Genomic DNA, 20,849 nt, shown 5'->3' with positions numbered 1-20,849 from the left:
ACGTGATCTGACATGTGCCAGGGAGAGGGTCTGGCATTTAGAGTCACTTTTCTTGGTTCAGATGTCAAAATTTGACATCTCCAATCAGATTAGCAAGAATGCAATTAAACTGTCACATGATTCCACTTCACAGAGGAGGTTGATAGTACTTGACCTTTGTCATTTTTAAAACTATGCCAGTAGGCAATGGCTAACTTAAATTCCTGTATACATCAACTAAAAATGTTATTTCAAGTACAGAGAATCTTTCAAATCTCACTAAATCTGTATAGGAGTAGAGATAATAGCCAGCCAGTTTTAGCATCGTCACCACGCCCATTTCCGACACGCCCACTTTTGACTGTCTGAAAACCAAGAAAAGTGACTAGACTCTCTCCCCGGGAGGAGTCTGGCCTCGAGACTACATCTATAGAGCGGTTGCATCGACGTCATCGCATTACGTCATAAAAAGTTTTTGGAGGACAACCTCCCGAAAATTTACATGGCGGCTGTATGGCGCGCCGTGTGTTTCAATAACAATGTCTGCATATACATGTACATAGGAGTGTCCTGGTGTGAATATACCAACATAGCATGCACATGCAATGATCGCCCTATGCAGTGATCATGTCTGCACATGCAACTATTAGTCTCTGCACATGCAGTGATCATGTCTGCACATGCAACCATTAGTCTCTGCGTGTGCAGTGATCATGTCTGCACATGCAACCATTAATCTCTGCACATGCAGTGATTATGTCTGCACATGCAACCATTAGTCTCTGCACATGCAGTGATCATGTCTGCACATGCAACCATTAATCTCTGCACATGCAGTGATGATGTCTGCACATGCAACCATTAGTCTCTGCACATGCAGTGATCATGTCTGCACATGCAACCATTAGTCTCTGCGTGTGCAGTGATTATGTCTGCACATGCAACCATTAATCTCTGCACGTGCAGTGATCATGTCTGCACATGCAACCATTAGTCTCTGCACGTGCAGTGATCATGTCTGCACATGCAACCATTAGTCTCTGCACGTGCAGTGATCATGTCTGCACATGCAACCATTAGTCTCTGCACGTGCAGTGATCATGTCTGCACATGCAACCATTAGTCTCTGCACGTGCAGTGATCATGTCTGCACATGCAACCATTAGTCTCTGCACGTGCAGTGATCATGTCTGCACATGCAACCATTAGTCTCTGCGTGTGCAGTGATCATGTCTGCACATGCAACCATTAGTCTCTGCACATGCAGTGATCATGTCTGCACATGCAACCATTAGTCTCTGCACATGCAGTGATCATGTCTGCACATGCAACCATTAGTCTCTGCACATGCAGTGATCATGTCTGCACATGCAACCATTAGTCTCTGCGTGTGCAGTGATCATGTCTGCACATGCAACCATTAGTCTCTGCACATGCAGTGATCATGTCTGCACATGCAACCATTAATCTCTGCGTGTGCAGCGATCATGTCTGCACATGCAACCATTAGTCTCTGCACATGCAGTGATCATGTCTGCACATGCAACCATTAGTCTCTGCGTGTGCAGTGATCATGTCTGCACATGCAACCATTAGTCTCTGCACATGCAGTGATCATGTCTGCACATGCAACCATTAATCTCTGCGTGTGCAGCGATCATGTCTGCACATGCAACCATTAGTCTCTGCACATGCAGTGATCATGTCTGCACATGCAACCATTAGTCTCTGCACATGCATGCAGTGATCATGTCTGCACATGCAACCATTAATCTCTGCACATGCAGTGATCATGTCTGCACATGCAACCATTAATCTCTGCGTGTGCAGCGATCATGTCTGCACATGCAACCATTAATCTCTGCACATGCAGTGATCATGTCTGCACATGCAACCATTAATCTCTGCACATGCAGTGATCATGTCTGCACATGCAACCATTAATCTCTGCGTGTGCAGTGATCATGTCTGCACATGCAACCATTAGTCTCTGCACATGCAGTGATCATGTCTGCACATGCAACCATTAATCTCTGCGTGTGCAGTGATCATGTCTGCACATGCAACCATTAATCTCTGCGTGTGCAGCGATCATGTCTGCACATGCAACCATTAATCTCTGCGTGTGCAGCGATCATGTCTGCACATGCAACCATTAATCTCTGCGTGTGCAGCGATCATGTCTGCACATGCAACCATTAATCTCTGCGTGTGCAGCGATCATGTCTGCACATGCAACCATTAATCTCTGCACATGCAGTGATCATGTCTGCACATGCAACCATTAATCTCTGCACGTGCAGTGATCATGTCTGCACATGCAACCATTAATCTCTGCGTGTGCAGTGATCATGTCTGCACATGCAACCATTAGTCTCTGCACATGCAGTGATCATGTCTGCACATGCAGTGATCATGTCTGCACATGCAACCATTAGTCTCTGCACATGCAGTGATCATGTCTGCACATGCAACCATTAATCTCTGCACATGCAGTGATCATGTCTGCACATGCAACCATTAGTCTCTGCACATGCAGTGATCATGTCTGCACATGCAACCATTAATCTCTGCACATGCAGTACAGTATAGGTGTACCTGAGTCCCATTGAGAAACATATACTTTGACCTGATGCAGCAGCTCTATTTAAAGCACGTGTATCAAAGATGTATTAAAAATTAATGATGGATATAATAGATGATATGGACATGGATGAAGACGAATCTGCCATTGAAGTACTCGGCTGGAACACATTTTGCATGTGCAGACATGATCACTGCATGTGCAGAGACTAATGGTTGCATGTGCAGACATGATCACTGCATGTGCAGAGACTAATGGTTGCATGTGCAGACATGATCACTGCATGTGCAGAGACTAATAGTTGCATGTGCAGACATGATCACTGCATAAGGCGATCATTGCACGTGCATGCTATGTCGGTATATTCACACCAGGACACTCTTATGTATATGCAGACATTGTTATTGAAACACACGGCGCGCCATACGGCTGCACAGAACTCTCAGTTTATAGCTTTGCTCTCTTAGCAGAGAAAGCGAATTAAGCAACATTAATAGCTATAGACGATCAAAGGACCCCTACCTGAACTGCTGCAGAGGAAATGAGTTTAATGTAAGCTCTCATGCTTATAAATTATCATATTAAAATTATGGATCAGGAGTGCATGAATAGATCAATGTCTATATCTGGCAAAATCTGCTAGCTGCCTTTTAGATCTAGTCAGCAGCAGCTTTATATGAAGTACATACACAGTACATCTAAATGATCATAATGGCAGGGGAGCATATAGCGTACTTTTGTACTCTGATTACCTTCTGATGTATGCACATACAACACATAACAGGGTGTGCTCCTCTCGATGATATGGTATATACAAAGATTTGGATGCTTGCTTCTGTCATCTTCTAAGCTCAATAATTAATAAGAGATGCAGTGTTTTTTGTTGTTATTTACTCTTTTTTTTGTCAATCTTGAGTCAACCAACATTCATTAATTGCTCAACCCATAATTTAATGTTTCAGAGACCAGAGACGATGTCGGTAAAGGTATGTACACTGAGCACATAACTAATACATGTACTGACACATGATAATAATACATCAATGTCAATTTTATCTTGACTCTTGTCTCCATCATTCTCTGTGTGGGAGAAATTATGTAATCATGAGCACTCAAAGGAGGTATATACTGTATAATTATACGAGATCACGGATATGAAATAACAGTTGACCTTTTTTTTGTAAAAATTTTCAGCTGTTATTTTGCCACCCCTGCAAACCTAAGCTATAAATAGAGGAGATAGGGCATGCACATTGCATGTGCATGCCCTATCTCCTCTATTGAATACCATAGTCAGCGCCTTGCACAACACACATAATTTAGCCAGACATAATAATACTTTAGAATTAACCACGAACGAATGATGAACAAGCAAAGGTCACATCTACTAACTTGAACATCTACTTGAACTCAACTGTGTATATTATACTTAGACAAAAAAGTACTTGAGATAGAATAATACTTGAGATACATGTATAGCTAAGTGTAACAGGTAAACAATGGCCCCCGCACCACTCTATCAAAGGAAACTGTTACACTTATTTTTTTGAATTTACCACCTCAAACTGAGTGTGCAGTTAAGTGTAGTTTACAGCTTACAAACTTCCCAAAAATGTTATATTATAGTGTTGAGTGCAATCTTTTAGTAGTATGCAGTGGATCTATACTGTATATACGGTTTGATTTTTTGTCTCTGTATTTTACAGCAGCTCTACGGTACGAGTCAAATGCATGTACATAATAAAAGAAAAACCTACTGCCTTGGGCCTGACATCACATCTTTTAATTACAGCAACCGTTGGAGGACTTAAATAATGGCATTCAGTCAGAGTTGGCACTGTAATTACAGCATAGTACACAAAGAGCACTTACATTAATTTAATATTGTGGTGATTGTGTCCCACACAATCCTCCCAGCCAGCAATGATCGATGCCTGGCATGATCGGGCACTCCTACATCCTCTTGACTTGAACATAATTATGGTAACCATCTTCACACAGAGCTCAGCTTGTTCAGCTAGTACACTGTCAAGAACCAAGCAAAGGAAAACCTGACAATTTATTTTTGTACTGAGATATATATAAATGTGTGAGAATAAAAGCTAGTGAATTTCAATGGATTTCCATAGTTTGTACATCATGATGCATGCAAGTTTCTCACCTCAGCCTTCTCTGTAAGCTAAGGTAAACTTACAGTTACAATACTAGAGCACTCTGTATCCTGGATCATAGTTCTACTGTGCCAAATGGTGTCGAGTTCTTCGTGTACTTTTACATTGTTTACACCTGTGTTTTTGGAGGTTGTCCTCCAAAAACTTTTGTGTGTGGGTGGATGACGCGCGATGCAACCGCTCTATTGCATGCAGAGATAGAAGACTTTATGTCTGATTTATGCTACACATGTAAAACTGCAGTGTAAAAACAATTAGAGACCTGATTAGCAAAGGTTAATTAAGTGCTTCGCGCCTCCTCTGCTCTGCAAAGGTCTGTACCTCAAAATGGCTGACATTCCAATGACATCATTATTAATTACGTCACTGCAATGGGTCTATAGTGCTATTGTGGTAGATATAGTCCCAGTCTAGGCACAGATTACAGAGCAGACTAGCCTCGAGACCAGGCCGATTAAAATACGTATTTTAATCGGCCTGGTCTCGAGGCTAAGAGCAGACAGACAGCTAAGCACATGAGACTTGAGAAGAGCTAGAGCTAAAGAGCAGTGATGAGCATCGAAGGTATAAGTCCAAAATACCAGTCTACATTTGTATAGCTTGCTTGTCCATTTTAATATTTGTCCCTTTTAATATTAATCAGAGAAACACTCTACTGAGATCGAGAGAAGCCACTAAGCCTCTGTTTGTGAAGACGAAGGATTCAAGATATTTAGCAGTGCCAGCATCATGTAACTGCACTGACTTTGAGCAACAAAGTTGTAGCTATGAATGGATGATTTACGAGGGAAATTAACAATTTAATTAATAGCTTGATCACTTTAGCGTATTGTGTATTCACACTGTTATACTTCTTAGTATTATAGTTGATTCGATTCATAATTATAATTATGGTTGTTTGATCACACGTAAAAAAATAATTATGTGCATCAAATAGAAATGTAGTTAAACACTTCGAGAGGGTTCTAGCCGATTCGCTCACTCAGAAAGGCACTTGCGTCAGGGAGGATGAACAGGTCCCCTACCATGTCAATGAATGATTTGACTGCAAAGGGACGAGGGGAGTTTTAGGTTTACAATACACATTGTATATAATATTATACATACCTGACTGTGAACTTCAGTCCTTGTGGCATCACTACAGCATCTTGTTGCAGCCAGTGCACTCAAGCTCCTTACGGCTAGAAACCGATTTTTCCCAGTGTCCCAGTCGTCCAGGTATTCATTCTCCAACCCTATAGTATATATCACCCATGGGTAAGTAAACAAGACGGTAGTAACATAATAACGTATGACCAGTATATACATGTACGAATGTCAATTTGTAAATACATAGACTAAACATCACAGCTACTGCCAAAATAAGGCTTTGTTCAGTCAAATAAGGGTGCCCATTCCACAATATACAGTACTCACTACAATACAAGACAAATTATAAGCCAAAGAGAGGTACAGAAAAATAGACATAAATTCCGGTAAATTTTGCCATTTTATCCTAGTCTCGCACAGCCAGCCCCGGATGTTTTCTATTTGAACGCTAGGTCGATAACATGGGTCTAGTGAACTTCCTATGTACAAGTTGTGTCGACACGCCGAAGATTTCTCGGCGTGTTAACCGCTGCGGTCAACTGGAGGCAAAAAGAAAGAAAGATAGTTATGCAAAGCAGCCTCTTGTTGCCCAACTTGCTACAGTTTCTAGCTAAATGCAATGGCTTATTTATGCCCTAAGACTATCCCAGAAGATCACAAAGAGAGAGAAGTTCCATGGGTAGTTGTACAGAAGCAAGAGCTGAGTTGTAGATAATTAGCTTCAAGGATGTCTCCTACTAGTACTACATCTATACCTGAAACCAGCATTCCATATTCAAGTGCATGGCAGTACTGCAAATAAGATTTGATTTGCATCTTTTTCTCTGAGAACTGAATCCATGCCATTGTTGAGAACCTTGAAACATAACATGCCTGGTTTAAGCTCAGTCTAGATCTTTCTAGTGACTCTGAGTAGTTGCTATAGCTTCTCTCCTTCTTGCATGTGTAGATCCATCCTGATTTGAGCACTGAGCACCGAGGACTCTCAACTATAACTGTACATATAAATTTATTTGCAGAACTGTGGTTTTCACATTATTGTAACCACAATGTGGTCATCAACCATGAATAATATTATTTGTGACCACTATTTACTATCAGACCCTATTTTAATCGGGGCTGGTGCGAGACTAATTTTATCACATGTCGTGAACTTTCCTTAGTACTTATAGCAGTACCAATTCAACACCATTCCATTCCTCACCTAATTCTCTATTCAACAAAGTCAAAATGGTAAATATTACTTGTATAACAACGAAGATATAGGTACAGAAATTCATTCCCAGTTGAATATGCCGCTAATTCCTAATATAGGCCTGGAAATCCAGGCCCCAATTAATAATGAAAGCACCGTGGGTGCTGATGCCTCGGTGGAGGTGCCAAAGCTACATAACATAACTAACTACTAGCTAGCTTTTATGCACACATTAATCATGATGAACATTTTTAATTTTGCTGCATTGTACATGTAATCACAGGGAAACTCAAATAGTGGGTAATAATCGACCATGATTGTTGTTAAAAACGATCGATGCCAAAAGTTCAAGTCTAAAATCAAATTGTCATGAAGCAAACATAGATATCTTAATTCTTCTTATATCTGATATGCACTTGATAACAACTTCTTATCACTTTATAAATACACAACATAAACAGCTAGCTATGGAGTTCAGCCAGCATGCATACTACAATAATTTTTGCAGACACATAATTATAAAATGTACAAAAGTATCATCTGGTATATATAACTATACAACCACAAATAAGACCTCTGCTACTATTATATAGTTCTCTAAAACATCAATTAGGTCGCTTCTTGTGGATTCCTCAACTTGGAAGTACCTCAGACAACTTGTGAACTTGCAGAAGTCTCCTGATTAGGACTGTACTTATAGGCTGCAAACTCAAATGCACAGGAAATTTCGTTGATCTCGATTGTACATTTTTTTCCAGAGTTTTCTTTCACTGTTCCATCACTATTTAGCACTGACAAGTCGACTGATTCAAACTGCCTGCAAAGAACAGTATACATCCCAAGTTCAAAATTTATTGTGATTCAGCTACTAAACGTACTCTTCAGGGGGTTCATAGAGGGAAAACTGACTGGTGAGCTTCTTTGAGTCACCCTTCGGCTTAACCTCCTTTGAGCCAACCTCTTTTGAGCCAACCTTCACAGGACGTACAATGAGCAGACATGTGTTCTTATTACCCTCACACTTGTAGTTATCACGGAATATATGACTTAGGAGCAGTTTCACTGCATATAATTATGTTAAGTGTGCATGGGATGTTATTAATTTACCTATCACTTTCTTTGGTGATGCCTCTAACAGTGGCCCGACAACAATCAAGTCAATGTGATCACTGCCAATCGCTCCGTCTATTTTATCTTTTACCTTATACAATTATTATAATTATGTTAGTTATAATTATGTCATACTTACCAATGCAATATTGGCATCGTTTTTGGCGAAACTGTTATCAGGGAGCTTCAACGCTTCGTAAAAGTGATCACTGATTTCAGTTGGTTTCCCAACATCACTACTAAAATCTAATGAGACGACCTAAAGCAAAACAATAAATTATTGCTAATTGGTGTATATATACTGATTACTGGTGGGTAATATAGTGTATATATAGAACCGCTTTTCGAAGTCTTGATTGGTATTACTAATAACTGAACTTACCTCACCACAATTATAGGTCTCCCAGCCAGCCCAAGCAAGTATTAGCTGAGGCAATGTGATGGGGAATTCGAACTAATTGGGAAGCCCAATGTACTTGGGTATGCACAAGTTCAATATGTTGGTGGTGGCCCGGTGGCCAACTCTATAAACTGATTATAGATACTGAAAATTCCTGACCTACCACAAGTCATGCATGCTTTACATGTAGCACTTGCCTTTTTAAATGGCCTCGCTAGAACTCTGGCAAAGCCCACAGATCCAAAAGAGATATCAATAGCCAAGTTGTTCTCAAGGGAGTGATGTTGTTTAAAAGCTTTAACATAGTTATAGATACAACCTCGCATTTTGGAATCCAATTCCTGTGAATTTAAAGTGCTTGTTATGTGCCATGGAATTCATAATAACATAGGCTAACCTCAACATACTTTAGATTGCCCAGACTTTTTGTGCAATCCTCAAATAAACCTACTTCTGGACTTTCTAATTCTTTATTATAGAAATAACTGTGAAAACCTTTTTCTGCTCCTATAGCTAACATGCATGGGTAAAAAATTATATGAATACTCACTTCATGTGATTTTTTACTGTAATATACCTGGCAAGACTTTGGAGAATAAATGTAGTTGCTGGTTATCTCTTCCAATGAGAGCTTTCAAGTACTTGCTTATCTGTGCATTAAGTATACAACAGTGTATATGTTTATGTCTATACAATGTACACACTCACTTGTATGCTCTTGAAGATTTGTCCATGGGTAGTATCAGCACGAAAAAGCATTAAGACAAGAAAATTCGTATCATTTTCAATCCTAGGCCTCATCAAATGCTTCAAGTGCAACTCAGGATAGTGCGTGAATATAAAAGTACATATCCTTTGCCATTTTGGCGAAGAATCATCAGTCGTTAAACATTGGCAACACCAATTATGTGAAGGCCAGTAAATTGGTGATGGAAAGCTGTGAAATTTTGAGTTGAGGCAGCTCTGAAAGGAGAACTTGGCAATATCTTTGTGCCCCAGTTGTTCTGTGTGCCTAACACAACACCAAACCAAACCAACGATAACCAATAGTGTAGCAATCACCAAGAGACCGAGATCAGCATATCGTACCAGATTAAGTATTCTTAAACTAGTATATATACAAGGAACGTTAATGCTCAATGGCCAACCTTTAGGAATTTCATCGGTGATAATTCGAGAGCAGGTTATATGACTTGCCTCTGGAGTAACGCAAATGTTTACATCCGGGCAACAGAAGCTGAATGCGAGTTCACAGTCAAGAAAGAACAAAGAAGTAAAAGCCAAGGACCCAATGCACACTGCAAGCTGACATAGCAACTTAAGAATGTAACTAAAGAAGATTCTTTGTCCACTGTACGCTTGCTCCAGCCTGGTGACAAGATCAAATTTATTAGAATCGTATTCGCCATAGTCGTTCCTCAGGTGATCCAGCTTGTTCACGACAGAAAAGAAACTTCCAAAATCTCCTCTGTGGATGGAAGTCCAAACATAGTGAGGAAGAATCAGAAAAATACCATGGATGAGAATGTAAATAGGAAAATATTCTGTCTTCAAAATGATCCTTGCACAGTAATTGTTGATGTAGTTTGTTTGACCTGGTCCAAATTCATATATGTCATTCCCTTTCAAGTTAGGATTTTTAATTGCAAAATTGTCAGAGGGAGGGAAACAGAATATTCCACCTCCTCTGAGGAATTCCACGGTCACATTGAGCACAGTCAGAGCAAGAATGGTTGAGCTGATGTACTTGATGAATTGATCCCAGAAAAAGTCTTCTAGAACAACAGTGGAGCTACCTTTCTTCTTTTCACTGTTGCCTAGCAGGTCCTTGTTCACGAAAGCTTCTGCCATGTTTCAGCCTGTCAGCAACCTGCTGTAGTCCAGCACTGTGATGCGTGATGCATTTTTAGAGCTTCACCGTCACAGCGCTTGTTATACGCTAGCCTCGCGCTTTTCCCTGCGGCCTGGAATCGAGGTTGGTTATACGCATGATGCGCATTAATTCCTGTGGGATTACTGGATTACTCTGGGTAATGGTTGTCATACAACGGATTGAATTACGTATTTTAATTGGATTCAAGGCTAAAGCTGTTAGTTAGTCCACTGCAACCGTTGAGCAGCTAATACAGCTGGAATGCATTTACATTGCCGATCTGTACATTTCTAATGTATAGATCTGTAGTACAGTAGTGTTCTTACTGCATTGTTTATCCATGCCTACCATGTTACTGTAGTACTGTAGACGTGTAGTGTTCTTACTGCATTGTTTATCCATTCCTACCATGTTACTGTAGTACTGTAGACGTGTAGTGTTCTTACTGCATTGTTTATCCATGCCTACCATGTTACTGCAGTACTGTAGACGTGTATAGTGCATAAACTTAGGGAATTTAGAGATGCAGTGTGCCTAAGATATGGATGGGTACTACCAAATACACCAAGGCTGTGCAACTGTGGTAAGGCATTTCAAATTGACCATGCAATGACCTGCCACATGCACCCAACCATACGCCACAATGAGATCAGAGATACGACGGCTTACCTGCTCACCGAGGTGTGCTCAAACGTGGCCACAGAACCCAACCTCCAACCCCTATCTGGAGAAACTCTTCACCTGGCCTCAGCGAATGCAACCGATGGTGCAAGATTGGACATACGCGCAAGAGGCTTCTGGACTGCTAGACAAGACACTTACTTTAATGTCAGGGTCTTTCACCTAAATGCTCCAAGTAACAGATCGGGAAGGCTCTCCACGGCTTACAAAAAACATGAAGATGAAAAGAAATGAGCATACGGCCAAAGAAATAGAACACGGTGTCTTCATCCCGCTGGTAATATCAACCACCGGAGGCATGGGAAGAGAAGGACAGACCTTTTACAAAAGACTTGCTGACATGTTAGCCCAAAAACGAGAAATGCCATATCACGGCATAATAATGGGCTGGCTTCGATGCAAACTCTCCTTTTCCATCCTCAGAAGTGCCATAATGTGCATCAGGGAAGCCGATCATCAAAACACCACCCAATAAGAGAGAATATCGACATCTCCCTAGCCTGCTGGGAGGGCAACGTCCCCCAGCAACAATGACTGAACCACTCACACTAATATTTTTCTTAATTTACTTAGTATCTGCTTTATTTACATTGCTTTTTGTCTCACCTTTGACTTCAGTATATATATTCATCAGTATTAAAAAAGAAAAAAATGTTTATCCATACCTCACCTAGCCTCGAGGCTATACCTCACGTAGCCTCGATCCCAGGCCGCACTTCTCACTAGGGAAGTGGGCCTGGTATTAGCCTCGATTCCAGGCCGCTTGAATAAGGCGGCCTGGTATACCTTGTATGCGCATGCGTGTACATTACCCCAAAAAGGGGGTAATCCGTGTATTTGTGGATACTGTCAGTAAAATAAACCGTATACTATTTGTATTCTGATTTTACAGTCGGTTACATAGAAGTATTGTGCAAAGATGACTGAGTTCTTACGCCCTTTATTGTATCAAGCCAAGTCTCTACTTAACGACACCCTACACTGTAAGGCTACAGATGTTATAGGAAAGGCATGATGTGTTCCTGTGGGTCCCCTGATGAGGCTGTGGTAATATAGACCAAGCAAGTGTTCTGCTACTAAATCTTGCCTTTATGTTCGACAAGAAGTCATTGCTGAAGATAAAGAAGCTAATGATTACTCCTGAAAGCTTTTAATAAGCTTTAACTCGACACTCAGGAAGTTATTCACTCAAGATCTACTGATGTAGTAAAGAGTCCACCACTCTTCCTAGCTGCCAGCTCTAGCTGTCTGGGAGGCTTTCTTAAACTGTCTCTTTGATAAACAGAGCTAGAAGAAGCAACACTGCTGCAGCATAATTCTACTTTGATTAGTGTCTCTGAAAGCTGCCATTGTGGTCACATTGTCATACGTATTATTCCCTTTTGTAACTTTGTCCGGTTTTTTACAATTTGTATGATGAAATTGTTGTCAATTATTTCGCGCATGCGCATACAAGGTATACCAGGTTTTTTTTTTTTTTTTTTTTTTTTTTTTAGCCTTTATGGCGAAAGTAGTTAAGGTAAGTACAAACGGGTAGACAGATATAAATCTAAATCTAAGTAAGGTAAAGATATGAAGAACAAACATATAGTAAGTTAGTATACCAGGCCGCCTTGTTCAAGCGGCCTGGAATCGAGGCTAGCCTGGTATCGACTGCTTGCGCATGCGCTAATATCCAGTAAAACTATGACATCACAACGAAAGGAAGTGGATTGAAGGAAGTAGATAGAAAGTTCGATTGAAGGTTTCTAGCCCATCGGATAGCATTCTCTGATAGCTACCCTTAGCCTGCTATGTTAACAAAAGACTCACAGCCTGCAACAGTGTGGATGACGATCGTCTGAAAGGAGTGACGGCTGATATAAGAGCCTATAGAGGTTATGCAGATCCGCCCACTTCCGGCCAAAACTCCCTAAAACTCATTAATTAGGGGGCGTGGTTACATACGTCCGCCATTTTTAGTGGCAAAAAGCACGAGTGGCAAGCAGTACAATGTTATTTGCAAAAGTTTGCAGCTCTACTATGGCTGAGTGTGATGCAGGGAGAGTCTCCAACTACTTTCAAGAACTAGAATAGGGTGCTATAAAGCTATCATGTCAAGAAAAGGAGCATAAGCAACAAGACAATGGATAAATCATGCAAACCAATTGACTGAATTGTAGATTTATAGAGCTGCACACACATGAAAATGTTTGTTTATTGCACTGATTTCTGTTTCTATATCATGTTTATGTTCAGTATCTCTGGAGAGAGAACGTCTTGACTCTTTCTGCCTGTGATAGAGTGAATAACAAAACGGTAGTTTTGAAACTTTTGTGCTCCCCATTCTTTCTCTTGACTGCAGCTACCCATCAACTATGGCATTCTAGATATAGAAGAAAGCAATACAATGATAGTCTTGATCCTTTAGAGTGTCTGATTGCATTACCAACAGTGTAGCAGCTCTAACCGTAGCTCAACTTTTAGCATTTAGCCTATGTATCAAGGTACTTTTTGCCACTCAAAATGGCGGACATATGTAACCACGCCTCTTTTCCAAGAGTTTTTATGTGGCCACACCCCTTTTTGGCCGGAAGTGGGCGGATCTGCATAACCTCTATATGGACAGGCCACGCCCATTTAACACTAACTTTGGTGAAAGTCTACTATACTACTGCTACTGATTCTATCAGAAGAAAATAGCAGTACAACAAACCTACACAGCTCTGTCTCTAGCTAGCTAGCTATATAGCTCTGTGTATGACTTTTAGGATATTTTCTCTGATGTATCCAGTATTATAGGAATATTTACGGGGGAAAATCCAATAATTTGGCGCATGCGCAAGCAGTCGATAGCAGGCCTTCTTTCAAAGGCCGGTGAAGGAGGTCACCATGTTACCGTAGTACTGTAGACGTGTAGTGTACTTACAACCTCATGCAGCCTTTTCTGCTGTCACCCATGGTCTGATGAGCAAATGGACCTACCTGAGTCGCACCACCCCTGATATAGGCCCCCTGCTGAAGCCTATTGACAATGCGCTTAGCTCAGATCTTCCAGCACTGACAGGAAGACCACCACCAAATGACCTACAGTGCACATTGTTTGCTCTACCAGCAAGGCTTGGTGGCCTTGGGATAGACATTCCATCAAGAACAGCGGCTTATAAGATAGCATCATCCCTTCTAGTCACGTCGACTCTCTGTGACCACATCCTCTCTCAGCTAACTATGGCCCCACCATTGTTTCGAAGCAGCTGGAATCCAAGAGACAAGTTCATCAACAAAATCAAGCAAATAGCCTTGCTGAAGCGAATAGGATCTCGGAGGCCTTGCCGGACCCACTAAGGAGAGCGATGGATTTCGCAAAAGAGAAGGGAGCATCAACATGGCTCACTGCCATACCATTGGTGGAACACGGTTTTGCACTCCACAAGGGCGCTTTTCAAGATGCCCTAGCCCTCAGATATGGCTGGACTCCAGCAGACATGCCCCTAAAATGTGAATGTGGAAAAACTTATCAGTGGAACATGCCATGTCCTGTGCTAGGGGAGGATTCCCCTCAATCAGGCACAACGAGATCAGGGACCTAACAGCCACCCTCCTAACAGAAGTGTGCAATAATGTTTGTACAGAGCCGGAATTACAACCTGTGTCACAGGAAGCTCTGAGAGGTGCCTCAGATCAGCCAACCGCCAGGATGGAGCACGGCTAGATATAGCAGCCAACGGTTTTTGGGGAGGAACATTTGAAAGAACTTACTTTGACGTTAGAGTATTTAACCCCTTGGCCCCGTCCAACAGACATACCCAACTCTCCTCCGCATACAGAAAGCATGAAAGGATCAAAAAGCGGGCCTAGGAACAAAGAATAAAAGAGATCGAACATGCCACCTTCACACCACTTGTACTTTCTGCCACAGGGCCCAGTACGTTTAATTATACCTGGCAAAACTTCAGAGAATAAATGTAGTTGCTGGTTATCTCTTCCAATGAGAGCTTTCAAGTGCTTGCTTATCTGCATGTGTATGCTATAATTATTGTATGCGTATAATTTATACAGCTGTTAGCGTGTTTATTATCTACAATATATATACCGGTTGGTACTCACTTGTATGCTTTTGAAGATTTGTCCATGGGCAGTATCAGCACGAAAAAGCATTAAGACAAGAAAATTCATATCATTTTCAATCCTAGCCTCATCAAATGCATCAGGTGCAGCTCAGGATAGTGCGTGAATATAAAACATAGCCTTCTTAGCCAAGTTTTTTCAAAACATTGGCACCATGAAGGCCAGTAAATTACTGATGGAAAGCTGTGAAATTCTGGGTTGAGGCAGCTATGAAAGGAGAACTTGGCAATATCTTCGTGCCCCAGTTGTTCTGTGTGCCTAAAACAACACCAAATCAAACCAACGATAACCAATAGTGTAGCAATCACCAAGAGACCGAGATCAGCATATCGTACCAGATTAAGTATTCTTAAACTAGTGTATATACAAGGAACGTTAATGGTCAATGGCCAACCTTCAGGAATTTGACCGGTGATATTTCGAGAACAAGTTATGTTATTTGCCTCTGGAGTAATGCAAATGTTCACATCCGGGCAACAGAAACTGAATGCTAGTTCACAGTCAAGAAAGAACAAAGCAGTGAAAGCCAAGGACCCAATGCACACTGCAAGCTGACATACCAACTTAAGAATGTAACCAAAGAAGATTCCTTGTCCACTGTACGCTTCCTCCAGCCTGGTGACAAGATCAAATTTATTAGAATCGTATTCTCCAGATTCGTCCCTCAGGTGATCCAGCTTGTTCACGACAGAAAAGAAACTTCTAAAATCTCCTCTGTGGATGGAAGTCCAAACATAGTGAGGAAGAATCAGAGAAATACCATGGATGAGAATGTAAATAGGAAAATATTCTGTCTTCAAAATGATCCTTGCACAGTAATTGTTGATGTAGTTTGTTTGACCTGGTCCAAATTCATATACGTCATCCCCTTGCAAGTTTTGATTCTCAATCGCTAAATTGTCAGAGGGAGGAAAACAAAATATTCCACCTCCTCTGAGGAATTCCACTGTCACATTGAGCACATGGTTGAGCTGATGTACTTGATGAATTGATCCCTGAAAAAGTCTTCACCTTTCTTCTTTTCACTGTTGTCTAGCAGGTTGTTCAGAGTTTGGAAACTTTCTGCCATGTTTTCAGCCTGTCAGCAAGCTATAGTGCACTGTGATGCGTGATGGAATTTTTAGAGCTTCACCGTCACAGAGCTTTTTTTTTTTAATGACGAAACATGAAGGGCAAAGTGGGGGCAGAATAAAGCGCTTGTTATGCGCATGCGCATTAATCGCATTAATTCCTGTAGATAAATATTTACTCTGGTAATGGTCGTCATACAACGGATTGAATTATACAGATTCAAGGCTAAATGTTAGTTTAGTCCGAGAGTTTAGTCGTCGCATTGCAACCGTTGAGCAGTTAATACAGTAACAGCTGGAAATATACACACACACACACACAGCCAGTTTTACCGTATTAAAACAGGATTGTCCACTACATCAAAATTTACCTCCGAGGGGCTGAGGGTGAAGCCAAAGATGGCTTACATTGCCGATCCATACATTTCTCTGTAGTACTGTAGTACTGTAGTGTACTTACTGCATTGTTTATCCACGTCTACCATGTTACTGTACCAGTGTACTCACTTGGACAAAGTGAAGTGAAATGTGTAAATAGTACACCCTTTCAAATAGAGAATGTTCATCACGCACGTATAGGCCTACAGCATGGATTTTGATATATAAACAGAAAAGGCTAAAATTAATATGCCATCTGTCCATCCTTGCAGTCAGTTTCTTGGTGTGGCACGTTTAGTTTAAACATGTCGAGTGAACAACATTCCACAGCACATGCATTAACATGCAAACGCACTGCCATTCCAAAGTACATGTAATTAACCTACTGATATAAACTAGCTATATAATAGGCTATATATAGTGTCACAAAGCCACCAAATTGTCACGAAGCCGGGGAGGGAGGTAAACACTTAATCAGATATCTCATCATGCACAGTACTCCTACTTAAATACAAAATACACAATACTGTAGAATAGCTCTATGCTCCCTCACACCAGACTGACATAGTAACGTGTACTATCTCAAACCTCTACTGCACCTATATAGATCTTAGACTAATGAAAGCACTGCGGGTGCTGATGCCTCGGTGGAGGTTCCAATGCTACTTAACATAAAACTACATAGCTATAGCTTTCATACACACATTTATCATGATGAACAGTTTTAATTTTGCTGCATGCAATCACAGGGAAACTCAAATAGTGGGTAATGATCTGCTTTCCATTGTTTCGGCTTATATAATTGAGAGTGACAAAGATTAATGTGGTATTGTTTTAATGGATTATGAAGCACATGTATGCAAGCAGTAAAAGTCAACATCATGTACACAATATTTAATGTTCAAAGCAAATCTTTGTAAGACTCGGTATATATAGTCTAAGTAGTCTAGCGAGTGTGGAAGGTATACTGGTCGCCATGGCAAATCTTATTCAAACATAGTTATGTTCCGCCATGCAATCTCTTGGATAGTACAGTGACTCAGAGAACTGACTTATTAAGATCGTACCAAACACACGTGGAATGAGGTCGAAGTTCAATTAAATTCGGCCTGGTCTCGAGGCTAAGTGTAAACATTTGGCTTTAGACGTCCGTGCGCATGCGCAGCAGGTTAAAAGGTGAGACAACACAATGTACTTCTCCCTCCTACAAAACATATATAATACACGAGTTCAGTCAATACACTATAGACACAAAGTAATAAAGCGTAAGTACTATATCTATATAGAAGTATCTGCATTGGTACATATACTTACTGCTACACTATATAGTCAGGAAGTCCAAACATCAATTAGGTCCGCTTCGGCATAGCTAGTTTCCTGATTAAGAATGTACTTATAGACTGCAAACTCAAATACACAGGAAATGTTGTTGATTATGACTGTGCGTATACGTTGCTCTTTTCCAAATTTATCTGTCAATTGTGACAAGGCGCGCGACTGATTCAAACTGCCTGCAAACAATGCATTCCAAATGACAAAATTGATTGTGATTGGCTACTAACGTACTGTTTAGGGGGTTCATAGAGGCGAAACTGATTGGTGAGGAGCTTCTTTGAGCCAACCTTCACAGGACGAATAATGAGCAGACATGTGTTCTTACGCTCGTACATGTAGTTATCAGGGAATAGATGACTTAGGAGCAGTTTCACTGCATGTGCGTAAAATTATACGTACAATTAAAGTGTGTGATGTTATTAATTTACCTATCACCCTCCTTGGTGATGCCTTTATTAGTGGCCCAACAACAACAAAGTCAATGTGTGTACTGTCAATCACTTCGTCCATTTTCTTTTTTACCTTAATTTATCAGAAAATAATAATTATAATTACGTATGTCTATATTTATACTTACCAATTCAATTTTGTCTGTGTTTTTGGCGAAACAGTTATCAGGGAGCCTCAACGCTTCGTAAAAGTGATCAATTTCAGTTATGTCCCCAACATCACACTACTAAAATCCAAAGAGACGACCTAAAGAAGGAATCAAAAAATAATTGGCTTGGTTGTGTATAATTATTTTTGTACTTGATAGGCAACAAATAATAATACCAGGAGCACATGAGAAGATTATACTATACGCGGATTATGTATCTTCCTGCCATACAAACCGCAAACCATGCATGCATGGGTCTATACCTACCACTATAGGTCTTGCTATTCTCAGAGGTGCAGCTGTTATCGCATTGCTGCAAACATTATTCACTGTATACTTAATGATATTCACTATTATAAATATTATATCAAATGGCGTTAATAAGCCTCACACAGAGCACTTGGCACATTATAAACAAGGAAATGTGATTAATTAATGGACGATATTGAGTCCGCAATACTATATGCATAGTAAGATGTGCTCCTGATAATAGTTAGACACTGGGGATTTATAGATTCCCAAAGGTACTGGTTTAGTATCCCGAGCATATAGCGAGTGTACTACAAGTGGCTGAGGGCTTCTAAATCACATGGACACCGATAAAACAGACTATAGTGTCTAACTCAGTGCGCATGCATGCGCAAACCTTGCCCTCGAGGCTTGACTATACAATACAATACAATGTTGATTGACAACGTCTAACGGATATATATAATTATGTAAGTTGCAGGTATAAGTCCTGTAGAGTGCATAAGTCCTGTAGAGTGCATGCATACCTCATCTGAGGCACTTTTCTCATGCATGCTATATATACATGCTATACTTCCCATGCATGTATATAATTATATCTATAATTATAATTATGCCAATTATAGAAACCGCTTTTCAGAAACTGCATGATTTCATCCTCACTGCACGTAATGAAAAGAGGGTAAAAGAATCCATAAGGCTCTGCATGGAAGCCGTACAATCAGCCAGCCCAAGTATGAGGCAGAGGCAATGATGACGGGGAAACCCTTGCAAGGCAAATGCAGCTGGGCACACAAGGTTTCAATATAATTATGTGGTGCAGAAGCCCACTAGTTTATATACATATGATTATATATATCGATACAGAAAAGTACTCATGCACCTACATATACCTCAAGTCACGCTAGACACTTACCTTTTTAAATGGCCTTGCTAGAACTCTAGCAAAGCCGACAGATCCAAAAGAGAATCATCAGGACCACTTTGGCACCACCTATATGAAGGCCAGTAAATTGAGGATGGAAAGTTGTGAAATTTTGGGTTGAGGCAGCTGTGAAAGGAGAACTTGGCAATATCTTTGTGCCCCAGTTGTTCTGTATATTATATGCCTAACACAACACCAAACCAAACCAACGATAACCAATAGTGTAGCAATCATCAAGAGACCGACATCAGCATATCGTACCAGATTAAGTATTCTTAAACTAGTGTATATACAAGGAACGTTAATGGTCAATGGCCAACCTTTAGGAATTTGATCGGTGATATTTATAGAGCAGGTTATGTTACTTGCCTCTGGAGTAACGCAAATCTCCACATCCGGGCAACAGAAACTGAATGCTAGTTCACAGTCAAGAAATAAAAAAGAAGTCACTGCCAAGGACCCAATGCATACTGCAAGCTGACATAGCAACTTAAAAATATAACTAAAGAAGATTCCTTGTCCACTGTACTCTTGCTCCAGCCTGGTGACAAGATCAAATTTATTAGAATCGTATTCTCCATATTCATCCCTCAGGTGATCCAGCTTGTTCACGACAGAAAAGAAACTTCTAAAATCTCCTCTGTGGATGGAAGTCCAAACATAGTGAGGAAGAATCAGAAAAATACCATGGATGAGAATGTAAATAGGAAAATATTCTGTCTTCGAAATCATCCTTGCACAGTAATTGTTGATGTAGTTTGTTTGACCTGGTCCAAACTGATATATCATCTTTCCTTGCAAATTTTTATTTTCAATCGCTACATTGTCAGAGGGAGGGAAACAGAATATTCCACCTCCTCTTAGGAATTCCACTGTCACATTGAGCACAGTCAGAGCAAGAATGATTGAGCTGATGTACTTGATGAATTGATCCCAGAAGAAGTCTTCTGGAACAACTGTGGATCCACCTTTCTTCTTTTCACTGTTGCCTAGCAGGTTGTATACAGCTTGGAAACTTTCTGCCATATTTTTAGCCTGTAAGCAAGCTAGCTATAGTCCGCTGCTGCATGAACTGTCATGGCCGTATATAGCGCTTGTTGTGCGC

The 20,849-nt window shown here is 40.6% G+C and overlaps 1 protein-coding gene and 4 long non-coding RNA genes across 7 annotated transcripts; 1 reads left to right on the top strand and 4 right to left on the bottom strand.

The window, feature by feature from the left end:
* Nucleotides 1-3,392: 3,392 nt before the first annotated feature.
* Nucleotides 3,393-4,914, bottom strand: LOC135346955 (uncharacterized). 2 transcript variants are annotated; one of them, XR_010398154.1, is made up of 3 exons: nucleotides 4,725-4,914; nucleotides 4,436-4,614; nucleotides 3,393-3,643 (listed from the first exon to the last, which is right to left on the bottom strand). It is a non-coding gene; the product is annotated as an uncharacterized LOC135346955 (long non-coding RNA). The 2 variants fall into 2 exon arrangements; XR_010398155.1 differs by having other exon boundaries at nucleotides 4,436-4,588.
* A 303-nt stretch (nucleotides 4,915-5,217) lies between these two features.
* Nucleotides 5,218-5,616, top strand: LOC135346954 (uncharacterized). Its single transcript, XR_010398153.1, has 2 exons — nucleotides 5,218-5,298; nucleotides 5,378-5,616. It is a non-coding gene; the product is annotated as an uncharacterized LOC135346954 (long non-coding RNA).
* Nucleotides 5,617-7,429: 1,813 nt separating this feature from the next.
* LOC135346952 (uncharacterized) lies at nucleotides 7,430-10,418 on the bottom strand. 2 transcript variants are annotated; one of them, XM_064544732.1, is made up of 8 exons: nucleotides 9,237-10,418; nucleotides 9,106-9,178; nucleotides 8,926-9,041; nucleotides 8,726-8,869; nucleotides 8,268-8,387; nucleotides 8,126-8,219; nucleotides 7,897-8,080; nucleotides 7,430-7,835 (listed from the first exon to the last, which is right to left on the bottom strand). In XM_064544732.1, the coding sequence occupies exons 1-8, from the start codon at nucleotides 10,377-10,379 to the stop codon at nucleotides 7,667-7,669; spliced, it is 2,043 nt and encodes a 680-aa protein (XP_064400802.1). In that variant the 5' UTR covers nucleotides 10,380-10,418; the 3' UTR covers nucleotides 7,430-7,666. The 2 variants fall into 2 exon arrangements, with proteins under 2 accessions (XP_064400802.1, XP_064400803.1); XM_064544733.1 differs by lacking the exon at nucleotides 7,430-7,835 and having other exon boundaries at nucleotides 7,930-7,991.
* A 4,584-nt stretch (nucleotides 10,419-15,002) lies between these two features.
* On the bottom strand, nucleotides 15,003-16,152 carry LOC135346951 (uncharacterized). The gene is made up of 2 exons (XR_010398152.1): nucleotides 15,169-16,152; nucleotides 15,003-15,075 (listed from the first exon to the last, which is right to left on the bottom strand). It is a non-coding gene; the product is annotated as an uncharacterized LOC135346951 (long non-coding RNA).
* A 2,393-nt stretch (nucleotides 16,153-18,545) lies between these two features.
* Nucleotides 18,546-19,786, bottom strand: LOC135346976 (uncharacterized). The gene is made up of 2 exons (XR_010398164.1): nucleotides 19,736-19,786; nucleotides 18,546-18,668 (listed from the first exon to the last, which is right to left on the bottom strand). It is a non-coding gene; the product is annotated as an uncharacterized LOC135346976 (long non-coding RNA).
* Between the last annotated feature and the right edge of the window lie 1,063 nt (nucleotides 19,787-20,849).

This window comes from Halichondria panicea, chromosome 13 (assembly GCF_963675165.1).
Source record: "Halichondria panicea chromosome 13, odHalPani1.1, whole genome shotgun sequence".
In the NCBI taxonomy this organism is placed as follows: Eukaryota; Metazoa; Porifera; class Demospongiae; order Suberitida; family Halichondriidae; genus Halichondria; species Halichondria panicea.
Note: the sequence above shows the minus strand (reverse complement) of the source record. Positions and strands in the feature narration are given on the sequence as shown.